The sequence below is a fragment of the Manis javanica genome, chromosome 7 (genome assembly GCF_040802235.1).
Source record: "Manis javanica isolate MJ-LG chromosome 7, MJ_LKY, whole genome shotgun sequence".
NCBI lineage: Eukaryota > Metazoa > Chordata > Mammalia > Pholidota > Manidae > Manis > Manis javanica.
The window spans coordinates 33,437,637-33,462,701 of NC_133162.1; the positions used below are offsets into that span (position 1 = coordinate 33,437,637).

Sequence of the window (25,065 nt, forward strand, 5' to 3'; positions counted from 1 at the left end):
ACAGCATCTCCTAAAGGGGTCCGTGGCATTTCCTATAAATGAAAAGATAAAACCACCTTTAATGGTTCCTTAGGAATTCCTCAAACACTCTTGACATTAATGAACGATCCTGAGGCCTTGCAAATCCAGGTTGGGAACCTAGAGTGGCCATGACCCTTCAGAGGAGAAATCTTGATCCTGGATCTGTTCCTCTTCAGAAACCAGCAAGGTGTGGCTTTACATGTAGGAGATGTCATTGCTGAACGGTTATAAATAAAATTTTATTAAATTCAACCATATTACAAACACACTGAAAAAGTTCATATTTAAAGGAACCCATAACAAATCCTTGGGTAAAGGATAAAGCTGTTACACTGACTGATCACCCCTTAATTTACTGGTGCCATAAATGCGTAATTGCATAGGTTATATTTTCTTAAAGCAGGTACACTGGTGTGATGGTCCAGGAATTAACTCCCTGTGAAAATGTACCATGGCTTGCCAGAGAGTGACAAACTCTGACTATAGAGAAAAGTTAATTAGTTAGAAATAATAGACAGGTCATTTTTTCTGACAGATGTGTCTGTAAACATGGCTCCCTTTTCCAGGAAGAAGAAACAGTGAAAGATTTTCCTCCATTCATTCCTAAACAGTGACATGTTGTAGAGAATGGGGTTTAGGGCCGAATTGGCGAAAGTGAAAGCCACCACCCAGAAGAAGAGGGTCGGCCAGATGACCAGGTCCTGCTTGAAGTTCTGGATCAAGATGAGGAGGATGATGATGATGATGGGGCTCCACATGGTGAAGAACGAGGCCATGAGCAGGAAGAGGGTGCGGAAGAGCCGCAAGTCTTGCTGGGACACGCGAATCTGGTGGCTCTCCGAGTACGCCAGGCTCACTGTGAGCCTTTTCCTTGACGCCTTTGTGATCTGCAGGGACACAAAACAGAGCTGGAGCTACAGTTTACTGCGGGACATCAGGGGCTTTGATTTTAGAGAGGCAGGAGGTGCGGGAGCTGGAATCTGCCATCCCTCCTGCACTGGGACCATTTGGCTGGGAACCTTGTGTGGAGAGAGTGCCCTTCTCAGAGGCCTGGCACACTGCCCACACTTAGAATGTGATGGAGAAATGGGGTGCCTGGCTGGTCTCCTGAGAAATAAGGCAGAAAACATCCACATTGTAAATGGGGTGAATGAGGGGAAGTGAAAAGCCTCAATTGGATGGTCTAGAAAAGAGAGAATGAGAACAAAGCACATTGCTATAGTCTGAATGTGTCCCCACCAAATTCATATGCTGAGACATAATCCCCAAGGTTATGATGTTAGGGGGTGGGGTCTTTGGAAGGTAACTGGGTAATGAGGACAAAGCCTTCATGAATGGGGTTAATGCCCCATGAAAGAAGCCCAAGAGAGCCCCTGTGGCCCTTGCACCACGTGAAGTGAGGCAGCAGTCTGCAGCCTAGAGGAGGGCCATCCCCAGCAGCCAGCAATGCTGCCTTGCTCACCTCAGACCTCCCGGCCCCAGAGCTGTGAGAATGTATGAGCCAGCCAGACTGTGGTATTTTGTTATGGCGGCCCAAAGAGTTATTTCACCTTCTGTGCCCTCCATTTCCATGGCCCAGAAATGGCCAAAGTGAACCGTTTCCTGTTCTACCACCAGCTACTTGGAGATCGACCAACAGAAGGGGACAATCATCTCACATGGGCCACCATGCAAGAGATCAGGGGCACCAAAAGAGCAGCCCACCCTTCTCCTCCCTGCCTAACTCCCATCCTGTGCTGTGGGGAGAGGGAAGCATTCAACTGACCGTGACATTGACGGTTTAAAATAAGCAGGCATAACAAAAGTGACTGGAAAGTTCTGGAGTGGGACCTAGGTGACATTAGAGCTCCGCCCCACTCAACCAGGAATTGATCAGAGCGCTGCTAGTGACATTTGTTGAAAAATCAAAGCTGTTTCATATTTGTGGCCTCAGTTGAGAGGTGACGATTGGGGGTAAACATCCTCATGCGTATCTCTGTGCACCTAGGTTCATGTATCAGTAGAAAAAAATCCCCCAGAATGGAACTAGCAGTTTGGAACCTCTAGTATTTTGCACAAATGAGCAGGGCCAGCATTATAGTGGAGGGGTTGCAGGCAAGGAAGACAACCCTGGTTACGTGGGTTCAAAGGCAGTTCTGTACTCTTCACTTAGGAGATCTTACAGGCACTGCTCCCTGGCTCCCCTGCCCTGTCTGAGGGTCTTGCTTTCTGCATCAATCAAAGAGGCTGGTTGTTATTTGTAGGTGGAATGGCCTATCAACTGAGGCAGGATGACCATATTAAAATAAAGCCCTGCATGTCTCTCATCCCACGGCCCCACGTGAAAACGTTTGGAACATACAAACATGTGTAACACCTCAGAACCCTAGCATTGAAGCTGAGTGGGGCCCCGCATCATTTCTCAGCACTTCTCAGACTTTACTGTGCCTGTGAGACATACAGCATGACCTTGTTTAAATGTAGATTCTAACTCGGCAGGTCCAGGGTGGGGCTGAGGTTCAGCATTTCTGACAAGCCCTTGTGTGCAGCTGCTGGTCCGAGGACTACCCTTTGAGTAACCAGGACCCACCCCACACTTTCCTCACACTTTTATAGGTGAGGAAATAGGCATCCTGAGAGAGGGGTTAGCCAAACTTCTTTGAAAACAGGAAACTCGGAAGTGTCCACTTCAGAAAACAAAAGCGCTATGGAAGCTGAGTCTGTGAGAGAGAAGACGGGGCTGCGATTCCAGTGTGTCTTCTGGGCCCAGGGTGGTAGGCCAGCTGGGTGAATCTGACCTCCCTAAAGACTCTAAAGAGCCCAGTGCTTGAGCTCTGGCCCCTTGGGGATACACAGCGCATCCTGCTCTTGTGCCTAATTCTAATTGTCCTCTAAGCACAAACAGAAGGCAGAAGGCAGGCTGTCTCTGCTCAGCTTCAATGGTATGAAGAGGTGGGGGAGGTGGGGGGTGGGCAGGGGCTGGAGATGGGGTAGGGAGGGAGGTAGTCAGGCTGGTGCACAGCTAGCCTGGGATGTGGTAGGGCACTGTATCCATTAGCCTGCTATGCTTTGTTCCAGCCTGTGACCTCCAACCCAGGGAAGAGATCCAATTCAGTCCATCGTGGCCATGTTTGTGGTCCTTGCTAATGCCCATATATTTAGTCTGGCCCTGTGGCCTTCTGCTTTTCCTGCAGGAGCAGCCCGCTGGCCACACAGTGGATGCTTACATGTCTGGAGACTTTAATGACCACAAATCTCATCATTAGCTCCGTGCTGGCCTTCTGGGACCATTCCCACATGATTCTTGAATCTCAAGAGCAGAAGTGATTATAAAGTAGTTAGCCTTGTTCACAATTTAGGCAAGTTTAACTCCCAGATCAGAATGGCTTACAATATTTTCTTTAGAATACTTCTAACTATCTAATTACAAGACAGCTGTTTAATTGGCTTATGAAAAATGTAATTGCTTCTGTGTAGTTTAGGGGCACCTCTTGGTGATGGAGACCAGGGCAACAGATGCTGAGTAAAAAGACCCCCTTTCCTCCCCACCCACTCCCCAGGGACAAGAACAACAGGAATCAGGGTCACTAAGCATTATACAGGGCTCCCTGTGTGACAGGCATGATGCTATATTTTGTTTTAGAAATTGTCACATCTAATCTTATAACCGCTCTTTGGACTTTTGCTATTATTATCCTCACTTCAGAGATGAGGAAATTGAATCTCGGGACATTTGAGTAATTTATTGAAGGTCACTCCATGATGATAAATGGCCAAAGCCCCATCTGTGAAAATTTAGCTCAGCTGAGCTGAAGGTTGGCCACATCATAAAAGGCTCCAACTGGGTTGATATCCTCTTCAGCCTCCCCTCTACTGCCTGCTCTACAGGGTGGGGTAGCTCAGGAGACATGGCCCACCATCTCAGACCCATATGCTGGAGGTCACCTTCATACATCCAAGTCTGGAAGTGGCTGCACAGTATCAAAGTTAAAGAGTATGTGGGTGAAAGCTGGTCAAGACTACCTGGGCCCATAGACCTGGAAGAGTAACAGCTGGGCAAGTGGGCAGGCTGCAGGGGAAATGGTACTCCCTCCTGGTAGGGGTGTCCCACTAGGCCTAAATGCAGCCTGGTAGGCACAGGAGGGATGATTCACAGCAGCCTCATCACTTGCGCTATCCACATTTCTCTGCCAAGAAGGATGGAGTCCCTGGTATTGTGTCCTATACATAATGTGTGGAATGGATTATGTTGATAGGCATTCATATTTATTGGACACTTACTATGTGCCAGGCCCTGTACATATCACTTAGCTTATCTCTTTAAATTCTCCCAATGATTCTGTGATGTACACACTTGGATGACTGCCATTTTACAAATGAGGAAACAGGCTCAGAGAGGTTGAGGAACTTGCCCAAAAGCATCCAGCTAAGTAGTAGCAGAGCTGGGCTTCAAACCGTGACAGTCTAACTACAGCCCATGCTCTTAATCTTAAACTAGTTCCTACCCACCTTCTGCTATCTCCATCACTGGAACTCCTTCTGCCAAGCCTAGGACTCGAAGGACTAACACCAGGAACTCTGGGAAGGCTTCCTGGTTCATCCTCCCACCCCACCCCGGCATCCTGTAGGGCTTTATTCCAGGTGTTCACATGGCACTTGCCACATATACTGTGTGACAGACCTTGAAGCATTCTTCTTACCCCTAGCCCCCACCAGGCTGCAGGCTCCCTGCCGGCTGGGCAGCCCTGTGGCTTCTGTGGCCCCCAGGCTCTTATAAGCACCTGACAATGACTGGCAGCAAAGAGGCTGACTGGGCTGGCTCATGGGCCAAGTGAGTAAGTGGTTAGGTCTGTTTTTAGTACTGACTGCCACTACCATTTCTTCTGTCCACAGTTCCCACAACTTTCAGAGAGTGAGAAGGAAAATGGGCCCATATAATCAAATGTGGCTCCTTCCCTGTTCCCCTCACTACATTAAATGACAAGACTAATCAACTTTCATCCAGGATTTAAAATGTCTCTGGAATTGTGCAGAGTGCTTTGTGTGCTGTAAAATTAAATTAAATGCTCAATTATCATTTGGGGATTAACTTTAATACCTAAAACAAGCCTATGGGGTAGGTTCTGTCTTTACCCCATTTTGGGGACAAGAGATAGGCTCTGAGACATGAAGGCACTTGCTCAAGGCCTCATGGTCAAGTTGGGGGCCGGGGTGATTACCTCAGCAGGAGACAACCAAGCCCTTCACAGCTGGGGCACACAGCCACGGGGAGGACGGCACTCCCCGAGGGCGGCCCGCGGCCACCTGCATCAGTCACCCAGCACCTGATCCGACACAGACGCCCTGGGCCCCATTTCCGATGCTCTGATTCTGTGGGTCTGAGTGGGGCGGGGCTGGGTGTACCGGAGGTCTCCCCTTCTCAGCAGTTCCCCAGGTGATTCTCACTCACTCAGGTATGGGAACCACTGATCTGGAGTTTCTCCCCAATCCTTTGAAGAGAGTCCATTTATTATTTTTATTTTATCAAATGTACATCACAGTGGTTCAACAGCCCCCTTCCCCTTACTAACCACTAGTCACTTCTCAGTGGCTGTGAGTCTAATGTTGTTTTGTTCCTGCTGTTTTGCTTTGTTTTTATACTCCACAAATAAGTGAAATCATACGACATTGGTCTTTCTCTGCCTAGCTTATTTCACTGAGGAAGAGTCCATTTTTAAACTGTCTTTTTGAGACTCGCTGCCTTCACACCTGCACGAGTGTCTGCAGGCCATGAGGGAGCCTCTCCCTGCCTCACACCTCTTTGCCACACCATATGCCAGCCATGCTGCTGACAAGGATGTGCTGGGAGAAGTCACTCTCCACCAGCACAACTGGGCCCCTGGGGGTTGGGTCTCCTGTGGGGGCTGCTTGGTCACCCAGCACCCTCCTGATTAGAATCGTCAGACAACAGACTCCATCTCTCCAGAGGGCCCACCTCCCTTTCCGTCACCAGCAAGCAGGTCCCAGAGCTGGGGAAGAGGGCCAGGCCTGGAGTAAGGGCTGCATGTTCACTGGGTAACACCTTCACGCTGAGCTGAAACAGATATCCATTTCGCAGTTAAGTGCTGAGACAGGTGAGGGTTTTCCAAGTTCAAACCACTCACTCTCTCATTCAACAAATATTTATCAAGCCCCTACTACGTGCCAAGCACTCTTACAGGTGCTGGATATTCAGCAAGCAACAAGGGAGCCCTGCCACCATGCATTTCCACTCCAGTGAGTATATGGGCAATGGGAGGCAGAACAAGAAACATACAAACTGTCAGAAAGGGTAGAAGCGTCTCATCTTGCCATGGCAATGGTTGCTGGGTGACAATGTAAACGAAGCCCTAACAGCTAGTATTGCCAGCCTAATCAAAGGCACGTGGGAGTGGCAAGAAGACTATTACCCTGGGAAACTGTTGAATGGGAAAAGCCACTAAAGATGTATAGCATGCCTGAGTCATAAGGAAGGAGGAAGCAGGGAGGGCAGAAGCGTGCTGAAGGCCAATGTCCTGAGCATATCAAGTGGCTCTGGCAGGGAAGCGCCCAGGTGAAGCCTGCTCTCAATCCTTGCCCAGGACAGAACCAGTAACCAGGGTGTGGACTTTAGAGCAGCAGTTCCCAAAGAGATTCCATGGGGCACCAGTCCAGAGAGATGCTCTGTGGGTAAAAGGAGGTCTGTAGTAAGATTTAGGAATGCTGCCTACTCTATTCCTGTGTTGGAGAGTCTCAATGAACATTAGCACAGTAAAGGCTCTGAGAAGTCCTGCAGCAAAGAAACCCATTTAACTTTGATTAACCCAGCATTTCCCAAACTCATTTGATCATGGAACATTCCATGGAGTTCTAGAGTGTGCTTTAGGGGACACTTTGCTTTAGAGAAATAAAAGGTCAGGAGATTTGAAAGAGGCACTTCTCAGGCCTACAGATGGAACCTGAGTCAGAGGAACAGTGATAGGTGAGAGGTGGGGCTGGTGGAAAAGGGGTGGGTAGCCTAATTCTGTGTCCTATGGCTTTAAATGATTTGCTATTTGTGTCTTTAGGAATATAGCTGATTAACACTGATACTCAATTGATTTCCTGGGGTTATGCTCTGGACAGAAAAAGCTCAGCAGTAAAGCTGATTCAGTGTCTCTCAGTTACAGATGTCCTCAGAGGGACAGATATGCCAGCTCTGAGGGCCTGCCCAGATACTCCATCCAGCAGGGAGCTTACCAGCTTCCACGTCACCAGCCTGGCACACCCCTAGGCACAAAGTGAGGACAGATGTCATGGTACTCCTCGGAAATGGGCCATAGTCAGTTTTCTGCTAGTGGGGTGCAGAGAAATTTTTTAGGTCTTAAATTTGAATTAGTGCTGTGATTTTCAAAATCACATTAGATTTCTTTCATATTAAAGTCTAACAGTCTGTTCAAAATATTAACATATCACACTCTCATTTTGTTGTGTTAAACAATCCAGAAGGCCCACTTGGCTCCTGAGAAAACCAAGGCCCACTTTAGTTAAGGGACTTGCCAAAGGTCACACAGTAATAAAGTTGGATTAGCATTCAGGTCGTATGCCTCTTTGTCCAGTGATTTTTCCTACCCCCAAAGGAGAAGATGTTATTGGCTCTTTCAATATGATCCAAGGTTTGTGTTTTACTCATTCAATTTGAATGAGTGTTTATTGAGCACCTACCTTGAATATGCCAGGCTCTGTTCTAAGCATGGGTCTACAGCAATAAACAAAGTCTTGTCCTCACATTTTAGTGGGTGAGACAGATGATATACAAATAAATACACACAAATGGAATATGATGGGGTTGTAAGTGCTTGGAAGAGAAATCAGTGTAATGGGCTAGAGAATGATGGAGAGTCCCTCTGGGGAGGAGCCTTTTGAGCTAGTGGGGAATGGAAATTGGTCAAGAGTGAGCAATGAAATGGTGGAGTGACCCACATAGAAATCTGGGGAAGAGAGAGCCAAGAGAGGAAACGGCAGGTGCAAAGGCCCTGAGGCAACAGTATGTTGGCAAGTGCAAGGAACATTCCCAGGTGAACATACACATGAAGGAGAAGAAGATGGTGAGGGAGAGGCGCAGGTGGAGGCCAGATCAATCACATAAGGCTGTAAGATGAGGCTTCAGGTTTTGCTCTATGTGTCGGGGAAGGGATGGGATCCGAATTATATCTTTGACTCATGAGTCAGAGTACCCTTTCATAACTGTGAGTCATCACAGATACTCTGTTTCGTCCAGGAGCTGTCCTGGGGTCTGTGATGGGAAGAAGTGAAGGCTGGCCATGGGTTTATATGCAATGCGTCTGGAAAGTGATGAACTGTAGTTTCAAGGCAGATGGATAAGAGGACACCCTCCTCAACTCAGCAGGGCTCCCGGGGTCTCTTCAAATATCTCCAGGTGGGCCCTGGCCTAAGCAGAAGATGGAGGGGGCTGGGAGACCTTTCCAGAGAATAAGCCAATCCTCCCTCAGAAGGCAGCTGAAAAGTAAGAGGCTTGAGTGGAAAGGGGCAGACCAGAGCTTTCTTGGCCTCTGAAGGACTCAGGGTGGTACTGCCCAAGGAGAGGTCACTCAGACCCTGCTGCCAGCATCTGGCCCGCCCCAAGCTCACCAGCCAGCCCTGTTCTAGGGATGGTTCCTTGCTCCTGCCATGTTCCAAGTCTGGGCCCTGCTGTTTATTCTTTCAAAACTCTCAGTGGTACCTTTCCCAGCATTCTCTGAGAAAAGGATTAGAGGAACAGCCTTGGGTAACAAGTAACAACAGACACAATCTATTCATCCCCTGCTATAGGCAGGCATGACCCTGGAGTACCACCAGTCATGACTCCTACCTGTCTCACAGCAGTCTCACACTGTTGGAGTTAGGATCACCACTTCTCAGGTGAGGGAACTGAAGTTCAGAGAAGGTAAGTAACTTGCTGAAGGTCACCCAGCAAGTTGGTGGCAGATCCGGGACTCAAAGCCAGATTACCAACATAACCCTTTCATGTCTCCATGTCTGTCTCTCACCTTTTGCTCCTCTGTTATCCCCCCATTCATTCCTTACATTTGAGTAGCATTTAACAATTTGCCAAGTGTTTTCACACCGAGTCTCAGCATTGCTCCATCTTGTTTCAGGGTTTGAGTCATTGGCTAGCAGGGCTGTTGTTTGTCTCCTCCTTCCCTTTTGTGTTGAAGCTCCTTCCGGAGAGAGACTGTGACTTGCTCACTCCTGACCAATCTCCACTCCCCACTAGTACTTTGCTCAGAGCAGATCCCTAACAAATGTCTGAGGAATTAAAGTGTTGGAACTCTGGGGCCAGGTGACTTGGGCTTAAATCCTGATACTGCTGCTTATGAGCTGTGTGACTTTGGGCAAATTACTTAACCCCTCTGTTCCTTGGTTTCCTCAACTGTAATTCTTATTAGGATTGAATACATTAGTTCCTGACACACTGTAAGCACTACATAAATATTTGTTAAATAATTTAATTAAAATATCATTCTACATTTTTCTCCCTTTTTCCTCACTTCCTTTCTTTTAACATAATGGTAAGGGCCTGCACTTATATAACATTTTCACATGCCAGGCCTCCGTTTCAACCACTTTATAGACCTTAACTCCAGGCCTGAATCTGCATCATATCCTTGAACAAGCCCCAGGCAGGATATCACTCAAGGGGATCACAGGTCAACTGTTGGGAACAGTCTAGGGAATAACCTGGGTGGCCATCTCCTACAGAACCTAGGGATAAGCGGACTCGATGGAGGTTGGCCTGGCTTTGGGTTCTGAGCATCTAAGAAGGTTACAGATCCTCAGCTACAAACACAGAGCTGTAAAAGTGGCCAGACAGCAAGCAGGACCTACAAGGCCCCACTTCAATAAGTTTGTTTGCCAGATGACACATAATATGCAATAAAACCAAGATTCAACAATCGTAAACCTCTGAGAGTACTCAAGAGTTTTGCATTAAACTTCCTAAAATGAGCATGCCTGCAGGTACATGATGTTTGCTTGGGCCAGCAACATACATGTAAATGGACTTATCTCAAGAAATAGGAAACATACTGCTAGGGCTTTTTTAGGTCCCTGTACATATTTACTTCAAAGAGTAAGATCATTTCTTGTTTCAGCACACTTATGAAAAGTACATTCCCTGGCAGTGAGGGTAGTGATTGGAAGGTAACAGGAGGGGCTTTGGGTAATATTCTGTTTCTCAGAGTGTGGTCAGTATGTAAGCTGTGCGTGTCTGCTGGTGGGCTTTTCTGTATGTACATTATACTTCAATAAAAAGGTTTCAAAAGTGTACATTCTCTATCACTCACGTTGTTTGTGATGGGAAACAATGGACACAGCCCAAAAGCCCATAAAATAAATTACATCACATCTTTATGACAGAAGACAATGAAGCCATTAAAATAATGAGATAGAGATACAGGAACTAATATGGCAATAGGTTACAGTATAGAGTTAAATGAAAAATGAAAGTTATAAGCAGATGTATTACCTCAAATCTGAAAACAAAAAATAAAACACTGAGTTGAACCAGGGTGAATAGTTGATATTTAACCATCTTATATGGTTCCTCATATATATATATATATATGACGTATATATATGTGTGTGTGTGTGCATATATATACATATATGTATATGCACACACATATACACATACACACATAGCATAAAAGTATGTATATATGTAAGTTTATAAGAAAAATAATTGCTAACAATGGGAGTAAATTTTAGTTTCTGTGTTACACATTTCTATATGTCTTAATTTAATTGTTACAATGAGCTTATATTACTTTAGTGATCAGCACTGCTACTACTAATAATAATAACCACAATCACAAAGATAGAACTTTTAAAAGAGAATACCAAACTCTCATTCCTCAGGGTTGCAGACGAGGTAGATCTGGAGTGCACTCTAAGCCAACTTCCATCTGGAAAATGTTAAGATTCCACCTGAAATATCCTGACCCTGAGTGACAGTCAGCAAACATACCTGTAAAATTTTGGAGTAACTGACCACAATAAGCAGTCCTGGAACCAAGAAGTTCAAAGTAACAAATGACACATCCCAGGAGATTTCTCCGGCAACATTGGGCCACACCAGTGTGCAAACTGGGATTTCCTAGTTAAGAAAGAAGAGAACATCATTGACATGGTGGTCTCTTTCGTGGTCTGTAGTTCAGTCCCAGTTGGGGGTTACCTAACAGAACCCCTCACCTTGCCCACACAAACCCATTTACAAGTCATTTGTCTCTGACTCTCAGAATAACCATATTTATTATTTCCATTCTCCAGGGAGGCAGTTGGGTCCCAGGGTCACAGACTGGTCCACTCCCATCTGTGACTCCAGGGCCAGTACCCTTTCCACTTCCCAGCACTGGGTGCAAAGAGCCTCTTGGCATTCTCTTCCAAGTCCTGCATTTCACAGGTGAAAAAACTGACCCCTGAAAGGTCCTATAGAATAGAAGTGACGTGCTACACACAAGCATATAAAAGCAGGAACAAGGTTTTAGTGTAGTCACACTACATACACTGAAGGCAAAAGGGTCTATGTTAAGGCATTAAGTGTTCATTTGGGGGATGTTCATATGTCTAAAATATGCCAAGCTGCATCAAAGAAGGCCATGGCTTACTCCAAGACAATACTGGTGCCCAGACTCGACAACTGTCCTCACATGCCTCTCTGCCAGTGGAGCACACTGGGGCCGCAAAGCAAACACACCACCACAACTCCATCATTTCAAGACGTGAGACCACTGGAACGTGGCCAAAGAGGGTGACCTTGCTGCTATCACTATGTTGTGTTGAATTCAAATGTTTGACACTACTTACAAACCCCAAAGCATCTGGGGACCTTACTGGATAGTTACTAAGAGCTGCTGCAGAAATTTCTTCCAATGAGTAAATAGTTCAAGGAAAAGAGATCTCTCTCTCCTGCCAGACACAAACTTCCTGTCCCCGCTTGACTATAGGAACAAAACTATTTGAATACAAGATACCCTAAACCCTTGCAGACATGTAGAACAGACATTAAAGAGCACACTATGTGTTAAAAGACTACGTTATTGATTTTTGGTGGACAAGGCATCTTAACCAATGTCCAGAAGTGGCATTATTACCCATGGTGCCATTACTTCATTCACCAATATTTACTGAATGCTACACTAAGCAAAGTCAAAGAATTGTTATCATTTCCCAACATGTATCATAACTGGGTGGTCAAGCTCAAAATCCAGTCAAATAGTCACTTCTTTTCCTATCCAGTAGTAATGGGAAATAGTAACATATAATATTCACTGGACATTTATTCTGAGCCGGGAAACACTTTATATATATTATCTCATTGAATGTTCACAACCTCTTTATTGGAATCCATAGAACTGTTTGCTCCATTATGCAGAGGAGGAAACTAAGGCTTAGAAACATCCTTCTGAAATAATAAAGGTTCAGTTCTTTTTAATCATACAATATTTCCCCCAAAGAGCTAAGTGGTTATAGAAGTTATCCAGGCATCTCCAAGAACACACTAAGGCAAGTCAAGCAGGGAAAAATGCTTTAATTATATTTGTACCTTGTAAGGAAGGTGAGAATGTTGCTTCCTTTTCCTATTTTGATTAGATGGCTAACAAATGTACTAGGCATTCCAAAAGCTTGTTCCTCCATCCCCATCCCCACTGTCCACACCTGATGGGAGCAAGTTTATTAGATCTTTTCACATTTTGGTGATTGGAAAGAAACTTGTGTCTCTCAAGGATCTTCTGACTATTGGCAGGGTGGTGACCACAGCTCTTTAGCTAATGCACGCAGCCGTGGCTTGTACTTGGGCCTCTGGCCCATGGGCCCTTATTCCAGTAACTGGTGGGTTACACAGACTGCCCGGTGTGCTGGGCAGCAATGGAAGAACCCGATGCCAGTCCTGAATGTGACTTGGCCTCTAATTCCTATACTTGAGATGGGAAAATGTACAAGGCAGGCAGAAAAACAGATGACCCCAAAACCATTTCTTAAAACCCTCAATAGAACTCAACTCTTTCCAAAAATCCTTTCCATAATGTCAGCCCAAATCTCCACAGGTTTAACAACAATGTGAAGAGGAAGGTGTAAGAGCAAGGCGTTTTCTCTATATTAGAGGCAAAAATGTAGATCCCTTAGGGGCATGCCTGTTTTCATCCAGTATTATTGGAAAAAATGTATAGGTGTGAGTGAACAAATACATACTATGCATGCACCTACACCTGCCACCCCTCACACACCCACACACACATAGTAGGCACAGAAAAAAGACTAGAATGATACACTCCAGAAAATTAACTGTGTCTGTTTCTTGATGGGACTCAGTTATTTTTATTCTTTTGGCTTATCTGAACTTTCTAAAATTTCCATGATGTTCTTATATTATTTTGATAAGAGCAAAAAAATCACAATAAATGTTAATTTTTAAGAGAAATGATGATCAAACATGAAACATAGATTACCATAGTAGCTTTGAAAACCAGCCAGCTATTCTCTCAACAAAAACAATGAACCCAGCCAGGAAGCCTCCCAAATCCAGGACTGAGGAAGGCTCTCAGCTTTCGATCTGTGGCATTTACTCCAGGCACATAGTGTGATAAAGATGTAAGATAGATCTCTGCACAGCAGTCCCACACGTGAACTAAGGGACGGGGGGCTACCTTGTGTGGACTAAATGCTCTTTAGAAAGCTTTATATGGTATAATTGGTTAAATGCAGTGTTTATTCTCATTAAAAAATAAACAAACAGGCAACAGGTCCACCATCAGAGATCTGACTTGGTGTTAGAATTTTGTTTCTGTGGGAAGATCCATTTGTCTTGAATTGTTTTGATTCTAGGTTTTCTCTCCTAGGCTGTAACTTAGGAAGGAGCTTGGCAATGAGTCAAATCTACAAGGTGGGGGAGTGAGCATTATATCATTCTCTGTACTTTTTCTGCACATTTGGACGGATTCCTGATTTTGAAAAGGAAATTTGAAAGCCAAAAATCCTAGGCCTGCCATGCTACTGAGCTACAGAGGTAGAGCTGGCCAAGTCAACGACAGTGCTCTTTAATTCATTTGCACGGTGGTCACTCACCGACTCAAGCCACGGTGGCTGAGCCACAGTGGGGCCTCAGGAGGGGGGAGTACTGTGCTCCTCTCAGGGAGGGAGAAAAGCTTCGGCAACTTCAGAGCAGGGCAGCGAGCAGGAAGTGCCCGGAGAGCTGCAGGTGAGGGGAGAGCGAGGCACCAGGGAACCCGGGAGGGGCTGTGTGGGATGTGCCTGGAAGGAGAGGCCTTCAGCCAGGGAAGCTCAGGGTCTGGACCAGCAGGTGTGAAGGCAGGAGGCCCCGTACAAGGGTATTAAGTGTGGCCCAGTGTGACTTGTGTCCGCACCCCAGTGATCTCACCCTTCCCATGGCTCCTTTGTGCGGATGCTGTTGCAGTTCACTCGCTCCAGCTCAGTCTTCTCCTGAGCCCCACGCTCACCCCACTGCCCTGAGGACGCCTCCGCAGCATGCCTCCCAGGCGGCCCAAGCCTCCAATGTCCCACCTCGAAGGTTCCCCCTCCTGCAGTCACTGACTCAAGGCCTGAAGCTGCCATTCCCCAAGCTGTCAGAACTTGAGTACTGACCTGCCTTCTCCTTCCTCCCTCCCCACTCAGAGGGAACCTCTACTTCTGCCTTACTAGCTACCCAACCCACCCACATATCTCACTCTTACTGGCCTGCCCACTCACAGACCAGGCCGTCTCTCATCTCCTAAGTCCAAACTCCCTAAAGGAGAGTACATGGTCCTTCTGCAGCTGGCCTCCCACCAGCCTTCCAGCACCATCTGTTGCCCCAAAATATGGGCTATTTCCTCTGCCTTTAATGTCCCTCCAACTCCCATGTCCGGGTCTGGTTAACTGCCTCTCAACAGTCACACTCAGCCGAGATACCACTCATTCTCTCTAAGGCTCCCGTGTGGAGGGGGCCATCTACCTACAGGTGCTGCTCAGTGCTGATTCCTCCCCACACGGGAGTCCAGCTGTTTCCTGTCAGCTTCTAGCCATTCTTCCTGGAGTGCCCCTGGGGACCCCTTTGTAAATTGTTTTCCCTGCTCCCACTCTTCAAACAAAATGGAAGATTTCTAGGTCATTTTAAGGAACTGGGAAACCTAGTTGTATATCTCCTCACCTATCAGCTTCCCAACAACAATGAAAAAGAAAATGTCACCAATACTTCAATAAAAAAAAAAAGAAAAAATCAATGCAAAAGATGGACTTACTGTCTCATATCTTAAAAGTATCCTCTAATATTAGCAAAGGTGAGTGAAAAGTGTCCCCTCAGCCAGTCCATACTCAACAGAAATGCAGTGGCCTTCCTGGCCCGGGATTTAGTGGGGGCCAGGCAAAGCAGAGGGACAAGCGCTCCGAGGGAGTGTGAAGCCCCGGGAGACTCAGGCTACGTTCCCATTCCACCTCTTGCTTCTCTGTCACTTTAGGCATTTCCTTCTTTAGAAAATAAACATAAGGACACCTACTTGAGGGGTTACTATGAGGACTGGTTGTGCCAGAGTCTGGGACCATCTGTGCACTCAATACATGCATCTCTGTGAAGAGGAGAGTGTCTTGGTCATGGGCTCACGGTAGGGGTTGTGGGGAGGGGTGCTCAGTAAATGTTTATAGAATAAAAGGGCAGCACATTCTGGCCAGGGTGGACAGTCGTCCCCACCTGCCAGTGAGGGTGGGGCCACCCTTCTGGGGCCACGGCACACACAAGCAGGAATCCCTTTGGAACAAGCTGAGCTGACCTGGCTGACATGTCTAAGTTGCTAGGATGTGTCAGTCCTCTTAAAATGGCAGTCTATTATTTTACAGCAATGAGAAAAATTACAGTGTTTGAAGAATGTTTAAAATATTTATAACCAAAGACAAAGAAACTAATAATAGCTGGCAACTCTCAAGCACTTAACTGTGTCTGTGCCAGGTGTTGGCCCATTTACTGAACATTAGTCCCCATGACAATCCAGGAAGGTTACTCCTGTTATCATGCCCATTTTGCAAATGAGGAATGTGAGGTGTAGAGAGGAGACCACCTGCCTCTGTCACACAGCTCCTAAATGGCAGAGTGGGATTCAAACTCAGAACATTTGACTCCAAATCCCATGCTCCTAAAATCAAATTATCCAGCACTTTCTAGCATGTCTGTCATTTCATTCTCTCTTCAGGGAAGTTTCAGAAGTCTGGTCACCTGGTCTGCTGGGCACCCACTGCCCAAATGTACAAAGGGAACCGTGTTCCCGTGTTACTGGGGGTTGGGGGGGGTGCTTCAGATAAGTGGAAAGTCCTGAGAGGGACTGTTCCCCTGACCAGCACTCCTTGATGGGAGGGAGCCGGTGTGTCCTTGGAGTAAATGACTTCTTCCAGCCGGTGGTTTGGGCAGGAAAATGTCCCCCATCCAAAACCTCCACATTTAGGTCCAAGCGGGAGGAGGCAGGCAGAATTTACAGCCAGGAAGCTGGGAGGAGAGCACTGAGAAAACAAGCCTTTACTAATTTTAAATGTGAGACTCAGTTTAGTCTAGACCAGATCCTTCTCAGTCTCTTTTTTTAAATGGCTGCATTCCCTTTTTCCTTCCATTTCTCATTTTTTTCAACTTCTTTTTTCAACCACTGTGCCTCAGTTTGCTCACCTATAAAATAAGATGTTTACTACATACTCAGGTCACAGACCTTGAGGAACTGGGGAGTTTCCCTGTTTGCTGGCTTGCTGGCAAGTGTATGGAGAAGGGCAGGGAAGGGCAGGTGGGGGAAAGAGAGAGGGTACAGACCTGCAAAAGGCTGGCCCGGTTTTTCACCAGAAGCTCCTCACCCCATCTCTGCTAATTTTAGGGAATAGGGTCCCTGCAGCCAATTCACCTGGTCCCCAATCTTCTGAGGTGCCCCGTGGGCCCATTCTCTCCCAGTGGCTTTGCCCAAATCCCTTTGCCCAAGGGGAACTGAGGGAAGACACCACATCAGATCTCCTCAGAAGCTCCTTGCAATACAACTCCAGCCATTCCAGAAGGGCTGTAGAGGGCTCCATGCTCACACACAGATGCCCTACCACGGCAGGACGCAGAAGGTCCCCAGTCTGTGTGAGGGCCTTCTAACTCAAACAACAACCTGTGTCCGAATCAGCAAGCAGTTTTAGATTTTTGGCCAGGAGGTGACAAGAGCCTCTTTTTAAGTGTTATTTGCCAGTTAAGAAGTATACCTAAAACAGTTCTAAAAGGGAGAGGCACAAGATGTATGACTGGAGACATAAGATACTCTTAAGATATATTCTATTTGATGCTTAATTCCCTGAGTGCCATTTTTTCTGTAAGAAACAAAATGGGGAGAAATCCCTCAAGTTCCCTTAATTATACAGGAACACTGTAACTCAGTGACAGTCTAACTTAAAAAATCAAAAGACTGACAGCAGAACCCCAGCTCCCAGGTGATTCAGTTGGTGTGATGTGATGCCTGGTCTTCCATCTACGTGACCCACCTTAACTCTCAGGTGAATCTGGGCTGAAGGCAGGGCTGCCCACTAAGCTAGGGGCCTCGGGCTGCCTTGGTCCTTGGTCTGCATGGCACCCACCAGCTCGGCTAATCCGGGCTTTCCTGGCCCCCTTTTGAGGGGACATGGCCACAGGCTTCCATGAGGCGGCACTTAGCTAAGCGCCACAGGCCTGCCATGGCTCCTGCCTGTCATTCAAGGCCTTAAAACAAAACAAAACAAAACAAACAAATAAAAATCCCACAATGTATTCCATACAACACATAAACTATTAGGAAAGAGACTTTCAGGTTTGATTTGCATTAAAAAGAAAAAATAGGTACTGCTTACACAGGATGCAGACTTCTCCCCATCCCCCATAAAAGGCCTGTGTGAAAAACTGGTCGGGAACACTCCCAGAGAAGCCCACCTCTGTGTCCATGCTCTGCAGGACACACCCAGGGGGCAGCCCTGGTCAGACTGCGTTTACCTCCATGGCTTGAAGCCTTTCCCCAGGTGGCATCTTATTCTCCACTGCTTCCCCACCCTCCCCACCCTTCTGGTCACTCTGCAGGCCTTTCTTTGGTACTGTGCTTTGTGCCTGGTTTGCTCAGGGTGCCCCACTCTCCGTCGTGGGGTCAGGATTGAGCTTTCTTGTCCTGCGGCAGGAAAACCAGTGACCTCATTAGAGAAAGAGCGCCGGGAATCCAGCCTCCCGCAGACCCTCGGTGAGTCTGAGCCACGAGTAAGGGCTCGCACCTTCCCGGAGGGCGCACAAACCCACGTCCTATCCCCGCCCCTTCACGCAGGGCGCAAAAACCCTCGCGTACCCTGGCCACAGCCAGAACCGCCGACCACTGTCCTTCACCCGGGTCCGATGTGCCCGGTGACTCTCGGCTGGCAAACCCCCACAGATGCGCAGCAGAGCAGCAACGCGAACAGACTTCAGCCCGCGATTCTGGACCGCGGGGCTGTTGTGCACCCGAAGCAACGTAATGAACTGTCTGCAGAACCTTTTTTATATCGTGGACCTCCACTATGCTCCTAACAACTCTAGGGGCGCTGCGCAGAGTGAAGCTCATCAGCCCAAGCCCTGAAATCTGTGAAATATTTCCGACGCCCAGGAACTCTTAAGTCACCCACCATCCAAGGCTCCCAAGGTAAGATGCCGTGGTCTAGTCTAATCCTTCGGTCTTGCAGCTGGCAAAACTCTGTTTCCGGATTGGCAAGTCACGACACTCCCAGAGGCAGCACTGGGCCTGGGGTCCCTGGTCTCCACTGCCCTCTCTCCACAGCCCTGACCGCAGGTTCTCAAAGGGGGACCTTTACCCAACCCGCACTGAATCTGCTGAGCAAGATTTCAGCTCCTCCTCGAACGAAGGGTGAGATACCCTGAGCAAGTTATTCCTTTGTGTGCCTCGGTTTCCTCCTCTGTAAAGTAGGTGGAGAGTAAGTACTGTAGCACACGGCAAAAAAGCAAAATTCAATATGATGTGATTAGCCATTCTAGATCTCCGAAGTTCCAGCTGGCTGGCCCGTAGCCCTCCCGTTATTTAATTAACCTGGCAATAAAGAGCGCACTTTCCAGGCATTTGTGGGACTCCATTTATAACGTTTTGGAGGGCGTTTACGGGACCTACATCGCAGGGCTGGAGTGGGATTTAAGAAATAGAACTTCACAGGGCCGGGCACAGCGACACAACGATTAAGTGTAACAAACGGCCTATTACAGTTTTGTTGCTTCTGTTAATCATCATCCCAGGTCTCGGTTTCCGTCGGATCTCCGCCCGCCAACCCGCCAGGCCGCCCCAGACACCTGCCTGCGCGCACAGCCCGGGGCTCACCTGCTCGGCGCCGGGGAGCCGCTGCGGGACGACCTGGAAGAAGACGCAGAGCGGCAGCGCGGCCAGCGCCGAGTAGCCCCAGATAAGCGCGAGCAGCGCGGCGCGCGCCCGCCGCCCCGGGCCCCGACCTCCGCGCTGCAGACGCACGATGCGCACCAAGCGCTCCAGGCTGACCGCCGCCAGCGTGAGAATGGTGACGCTACCGCTCAGGCTCATCACGTAGAAGAGTAAGTGGCAGGCGACCGGGCCCAGCTGCCAGGCCTCGGTCCATCGCACCGCCAGCACGGGCGGAATGGCGCTTGTGAAGAGCAGGTCCGCGCAGAAGAGGTTGAGCACGAGGCAGGCGGTGGTGCCGCGGCGCCGTCGGCGCGCCAACAGCACCAAGGCGCACACGTTGCCCAGCAGCGACACCGCAAAGATGAGAGCCAGTACGACGGTCTCCACCACGCTCAGTACCAGCCGGTGGTCGCCCTTGACGTCGGAGAAGAAAGGGAAGCGGGTGCGGTTGGCCCTCTCCAGGCTGCGCGGGGGCCCAGTGCCCGCCGCCTGCGCGCACTCAAGGGACATGCCCGGCGCCCGACGGCCCGCAGCTGCCTGCTAGCGTGCACATCTGGGAGGTGACTGAGAGCCAAGGCGGGGAAAGGGAGGGAGACGGTTGCGACATCGCCCCTCAGAGGGCCCCCTCCCGCCTGAGGCGCTCCGGCGCTGGGCGTTGCGCGCTGAGCCCGGGAGGCGCGGGAACGAGGAAGTGTCGGACAACGCGGCCTGGAAACACCCCTGCCGGGCTGGGGGCGGTGGCCTACGCAAAGGCCTCACAGCCTCTGATGGCTGCAGGATTGCCAGAGGGGCCGGGGAAACCCCACCTAGTGAATCCCTAGAACCCCTGCGGGGCCTCTCCAGCTTCTTTATTCCTTCAGGGTATACCTGTGGTGTGAAGCCCTCAATCCAGTGATTTAGCTAAAGTTGATTTAGGAGTGTTAGAGCTGGACTTCAGAGATCATTTAGGCCTGTGCCTTTCAAGCGTCATGAAAGAAGCCCCATTGGTCTGCGGGTCGATCTCAAGGCACCATGCAGTCATTCAGTGGGCCCAGATATTTTTGGGGGAGACAAGGGGACAGGAAACATTTTTCATTGCTTAAAAACATATGATTTGGGGTGGATTATTTCATCTCGCTGTGCCTTAGTTTTTTTCACCTATAAAATGGGAATAATAGTAATTCATTGGGTGACTGAGGATCATATAAAGAGGTAAACAGATGACACACAGTGACTGCTCATGAAATGTCAACAATTATTACTGTAATTAAAAGGCATGTAAATTTTGCATTCTGAGCAACAAAAATTATTTCATGTAAAAAGAGTGGGTCCCCCAAAGAATCTTGAATGAACTTAACACCCCAGGAAGACAGACACTCCAAGGGTTGCAGGCCTACACACAGGTGTGAATGTGCCTCAGGCACCACAGTTTGGGAATCACTGGGCAATCCAATCCCCTTACAGATGAAGAAACTAGGGCACAGCAAGAAGTGCTTTGTCCAAAGTGGCCCCTGGTCCCCTGCCCCTGCCCCACAAGTTTCCACCACACCCCTGCTGTCTAGTTTTCTGTTACAGTAAATTAAGCAGTTAGGGAATGAAAAGCGTGCTTGTGGCCCTAGACCCAGTGACCACTTCCCTAGCCAGCCACCCTCCCACCACCCACACTCTCACTCCCTCTTCCCTTTGCCATACCACCAGGCCTCTCCCAGTCACCCATTCTGTCTTGTACTTGCCTCTTGTTCCAATCATGTTGGACGATTTGGTGCACCAGCCTGAGGTCCTGAGGGTCCCGCTCTACCATTGTGTCTTGTGGGTCCGAGTTGACAATGTGACCTCTAACCCGAGGGGCAGATTGCATGTCAGTGGGAGATGTTCAGCTTGATCCTTGACTAAATTCAACTTATAAAACAGAGGCAGTTTGCTTCCCAACACAGTTGAAATGGGCAAGAGATTGAAACAGAGAGAACTCAGATGGGATTTGGCAATTGTTAGATTGGGGTCAGGGTATGCTAGTTTTTGTGGAAGGAAAGGAGAACTGTGTACCCACTAGAGTCCTCCCAATGGCAAAATACTGAGTGCAGAGGTTCCCATTATTTCTCCTTTCATATCATCTTCATGGCACCCTTAGGCCATAAGAAATACCTAACAGTTCCATTTATTAAGCAGCTAGCTCCACATGACTTAGTAAGACATTATGTCTAACAACTTAGTAGCCATCTGTAAATATAATAAACATTAATTAAAAAAATGAATTTTTGTTTCAGTCTTAAATAACCATAATGAGTTCCTAAAGGGATGGGTATGCCTGTTGAGCTCTACAAAACTGGGAATCGATTAGACCCTGCCAATCTCATTTCCTGCTCCAAACTGATTTTCATGTATCTGCCTCTTATCACAGTAACCCCTGAAAACCCAGCTTTATAAATGGGTTTAGTGGCAAAACTGTGAATGACTTAGAGCAGGTAGTTTGTGGAGAGTCCGATAGATGTTGAGCAGCACTATTTCCTGAGCATCAAACACACATGGGAACAATGGTTAATATGGGCTTGGAAACTTGCCTGCCAGGATAAAATTCTGACTGTACAACTCACTGGGTGACCTTAGGCAAGTTACTTTAGCTTCTAGTTTCACTCTTGCCTTATATAAAAAGGATGTAATAATAGTTCTGATCTCACAGGACTTGGGGGCTTTCAGTGAAGTTCCTGCCTGTAAGGCACTCAGCACACCTGTCATCCAGTGGACACTGGGGTCAGGCTCTGTGCTCAGCATTTTATATGAACTTAAGGACTGACCACACAACCCTGTTTGCTGAGACAGTCTCCAGTTGTGAAAGTATTATTAGAACCCTCTTCCACTCTCAAATTGCCATGGTTTGGAGGACAAATTATGTGGTTAGCCTAACATGTTTATTAACTCATTCAGTGACCCTGCAAGTCACAGTCACTGGGATTTGAATAGAAGTCATCTGACTCCAGGGACCCTGCTCTTAACCACTGTGGCAGTGCTTCTCACCTGGGGGAGACGTGACACACACACACTACCGCAGACATCTGGTGAGGCCTGGAGACATTTTGGGTTGTCACTTGGGGGGTTGCTACTGGCATCCAGTGAGCAGGGGAGAGGCTAAGGCTGCTGCTGAACGTCCTATAACCTACAGGATAGCCCCATAGCGAAGGATTGCCCAGCCCAAAATGTCAATAATGCTGAGGCTGAGAAACCCTGTACCAGAGGCTTTGCCCTCATGGTGCCTCACAGGACTTTACCTCTTCCTGTTGATTTTGGTTGTAAAGTCCCACCTAGTGGCAAAAGCCAGAAATGTAATTATTTTCCTGGTGGGGGTTTCACTGCAAACTCGGTAACCTCTTTAACCGACCCACGTGGGAGGCTCAGCTTTGTGCTCTGGCCCCAGGTATCCACAACTGCAAATCCTCCTGGTCCATGTGGCAAGATGTGGAGTTACTGGAGTGGACAGAACTCATGTGTTCCTTGGAGACTAGACAGCCGGAAACCATGGGTTGAACCCTCCTTCTAAGTGTTATGTTTATTGCTAATGGTCATTAATTATTATTATTATTACTGTAGCTTTATAATACAGTTTGAAATCAGGAAAAATGATACTGCCAGCTTTGTTCTTCCTTTTCAAGTTGATTTTAGCTATTTGAGATCTTTTGTAGTTACGTACAAATTTTGTTCTATTTATGTGAAAAATGCCATTGGAATTTTGGTAGGGATTGCATTGAATCTGTAGATTGCTTTGGGTAATGTGGACACTTTAACAATATTAATTCTTCCAATCCATGAGCATGAAGTGTCTTTCCATTTGTTTGTGTCATCTTTCACCAACGTCTTATAGTCTTCAGAGTACAGGTCTTACACCTCCTTGGTTAAATTTATTTCTCGGTATTTTATTCTTTTTGATAAAATTGTAAGTGGGATTGTTTTCTTAATTTCTTTTTCAAATAATTCATTGTTAGTATATAAAAACAACAGATTTTTGTACATTGATTTTGCAGCTTGCAACTTACTGAATTTTTTTATTCCAATTTTTTTTTTGGTGGAGTCTTCAGAATTTTCTACATATAAAATCATGTCACCTGCAAATAGTGACAGTTTTACTTCTTCCTTTCCAATTTGGGTGCTTTTTATTCCTCTTTCCTTGCCTAATTGTTCTGGCTAGGACTTCCAATACTATGTTGAATAAAAGTGGCAAGAGTAGGAATCCTTGTCTTATTTCTGATCTTATAGCAAAAGCTTCCAGCTTCTCACTGTTGAGTATGATGTTAGCTGTGGGTGTGTCACACAGGGCCTTTATTATGTTGAGATGTCTTCCCTCCGTATGCACTTTGTTGAGAGTATTTATCATAAATAGATGCTGAATTTTGTCAAATGCTTTTTCTGTATATTTACTAAGATGATTATATGATTTTTATCCTTCATTTCCTTAAAGTGGTGTATAATGTAGATTGATTTGTAGATGTTGAAACATCCCTTCATCTCTGGAATAAATCCCACTTGTTCGTGATGTATTATCCTTTTAATGTATTGTTGAATTCAGTTTGCTAATATTTTGTTGAGGATTTTTTAGTCTTTTTTCATCAGAGACATTGACCTGTAATTTTCTTTTCCTGTGATGTCCTTGTATGGTTTTGGTTTTCAGTGAAATGCTGGCTTCATAAAATGAATTTGGAAGTGTCCTCTACTCTTCAATTTTTTGGAAGAGTTTGAGAAGGATAGGTATTAAATCTTGGAATGTTTGGTAGAATTCACAGTGAACTTGTCTGGTTTTGGGCTTTTGTTTGTTGGGAGGTTTTTAATTTTTCTTACTAAAAGCTTCTTACTAAACCTTCTTACTAAAAACTGGTCTATTCAAATTTTCTATTTCTTCATAATTCAATCTTGGAAGATTATGTGCTTCTAGGAATTTATCCATTTGTACTAGATTGTCCAATTTTTTGAAATATGATTGTTCATAGTAGTTTCTTATAATCCTTTGTATTTCTTTGGTATCAGCTGTAATTTTTCCTCTTTCATTTCTGATATCATTTATTGGAGTCTTCTCTTTTTCTCAGTCAGCCTGGCTACCATATGAACCAGCAATTCCACTTCTGGGTATTTATCTGAAGAAAATGAAAACAATACCCCTATGTTCATAACAGCATTATTTGCAATAGCCAAGGTATAGAAAAATCTAATTTCCATTGATATATATATATATATATATATATATATATATATATATATATATATGGACCCAAGTACCAACATATACATACATACATATATAAAGGATTATTATTCTATTATATTAAAAAAACAAAATCTTGCAATTTGCAATAATGTGGATGAACCTTGAGGGTATCATACTAAGTGAAATAAATCACAGAAAGACAAATACCGTATGATTTCACTATATGTGGAATCTAAAAAACAAGAAAAATGAACAAACAAAATAAAACAAAACAAAATTCATAGATACAGAAAACAGATTGGCAATAGCCAGAAAGGGGGACAGGGTAGTGTGGATAAAATGAGAGTTCCTGTGGCCAGGATTCTCACCTGGCCCTGGTTGACTAGCTCACTGCACACCTGTGGGCAATACCTGGCTGTTGACTCTATAAAAAGAGCTCCGCCCAATGCTCTGGTCGCAGGACACAGTGGCAGGGCTGCAAGGCTG

At 46.6% G+C, this 25,065-nt stretch overlaps 1 protein-coding gene across 1 annotated transcript; it reads right to left on the reverse strand.

Moving 5' to 3' along the window:
* Positions 1 to 239: 239 nt before the first annotated feature.
* Positions 240 to 21,603, reverse strand: FFAR4 (free fatty acid receptor 4). Its single transcript, XM_017678012.3, has 3 exons — positions 19,356 to 21,603; positions 11,006 to 11,134; positions 240 to 908 (listed from the first exon to the last, which is right to left on the reverse strand). Exons 1-3 carry the CDS (start codon positions 19,920 to 19,922, stop codon positions 519 to 521), a joined length of 1,086 nt encoding a protein of 361 aa, XP_017533501.1. The 5' UTR covers positions 19,923 to 21,603; the 3' UTR covers positions 240 to 518.
* Between the last annotated feature and the right edge of the window lie 3,462 nt (positions 21,604 to 25,065).

Coding starts and splice junctions, on each gene's coding strand:
- FFAR4 (XM_017678012.3), bottom strand. CDS start 19,922: ATGTCCCTTGAGTGCGCGCAGGCGGCGGGCACTGGGCCCCCGCGCAGC. Junction 11,135..19,355: donor GGCTCCCCGGCGCCGAGCAG/GTGAGCCCCGGG, acceptor TTTCTTAACTAG/GAAATCCCAGTTTGCACACT. Junction 909..11,005: donor GTTACTCCAAAATTTTACAG/GTATGTTTGCTG, acceptor GTGTCCCTGCAG/ATCACAAAGGCGTCAAGGAA.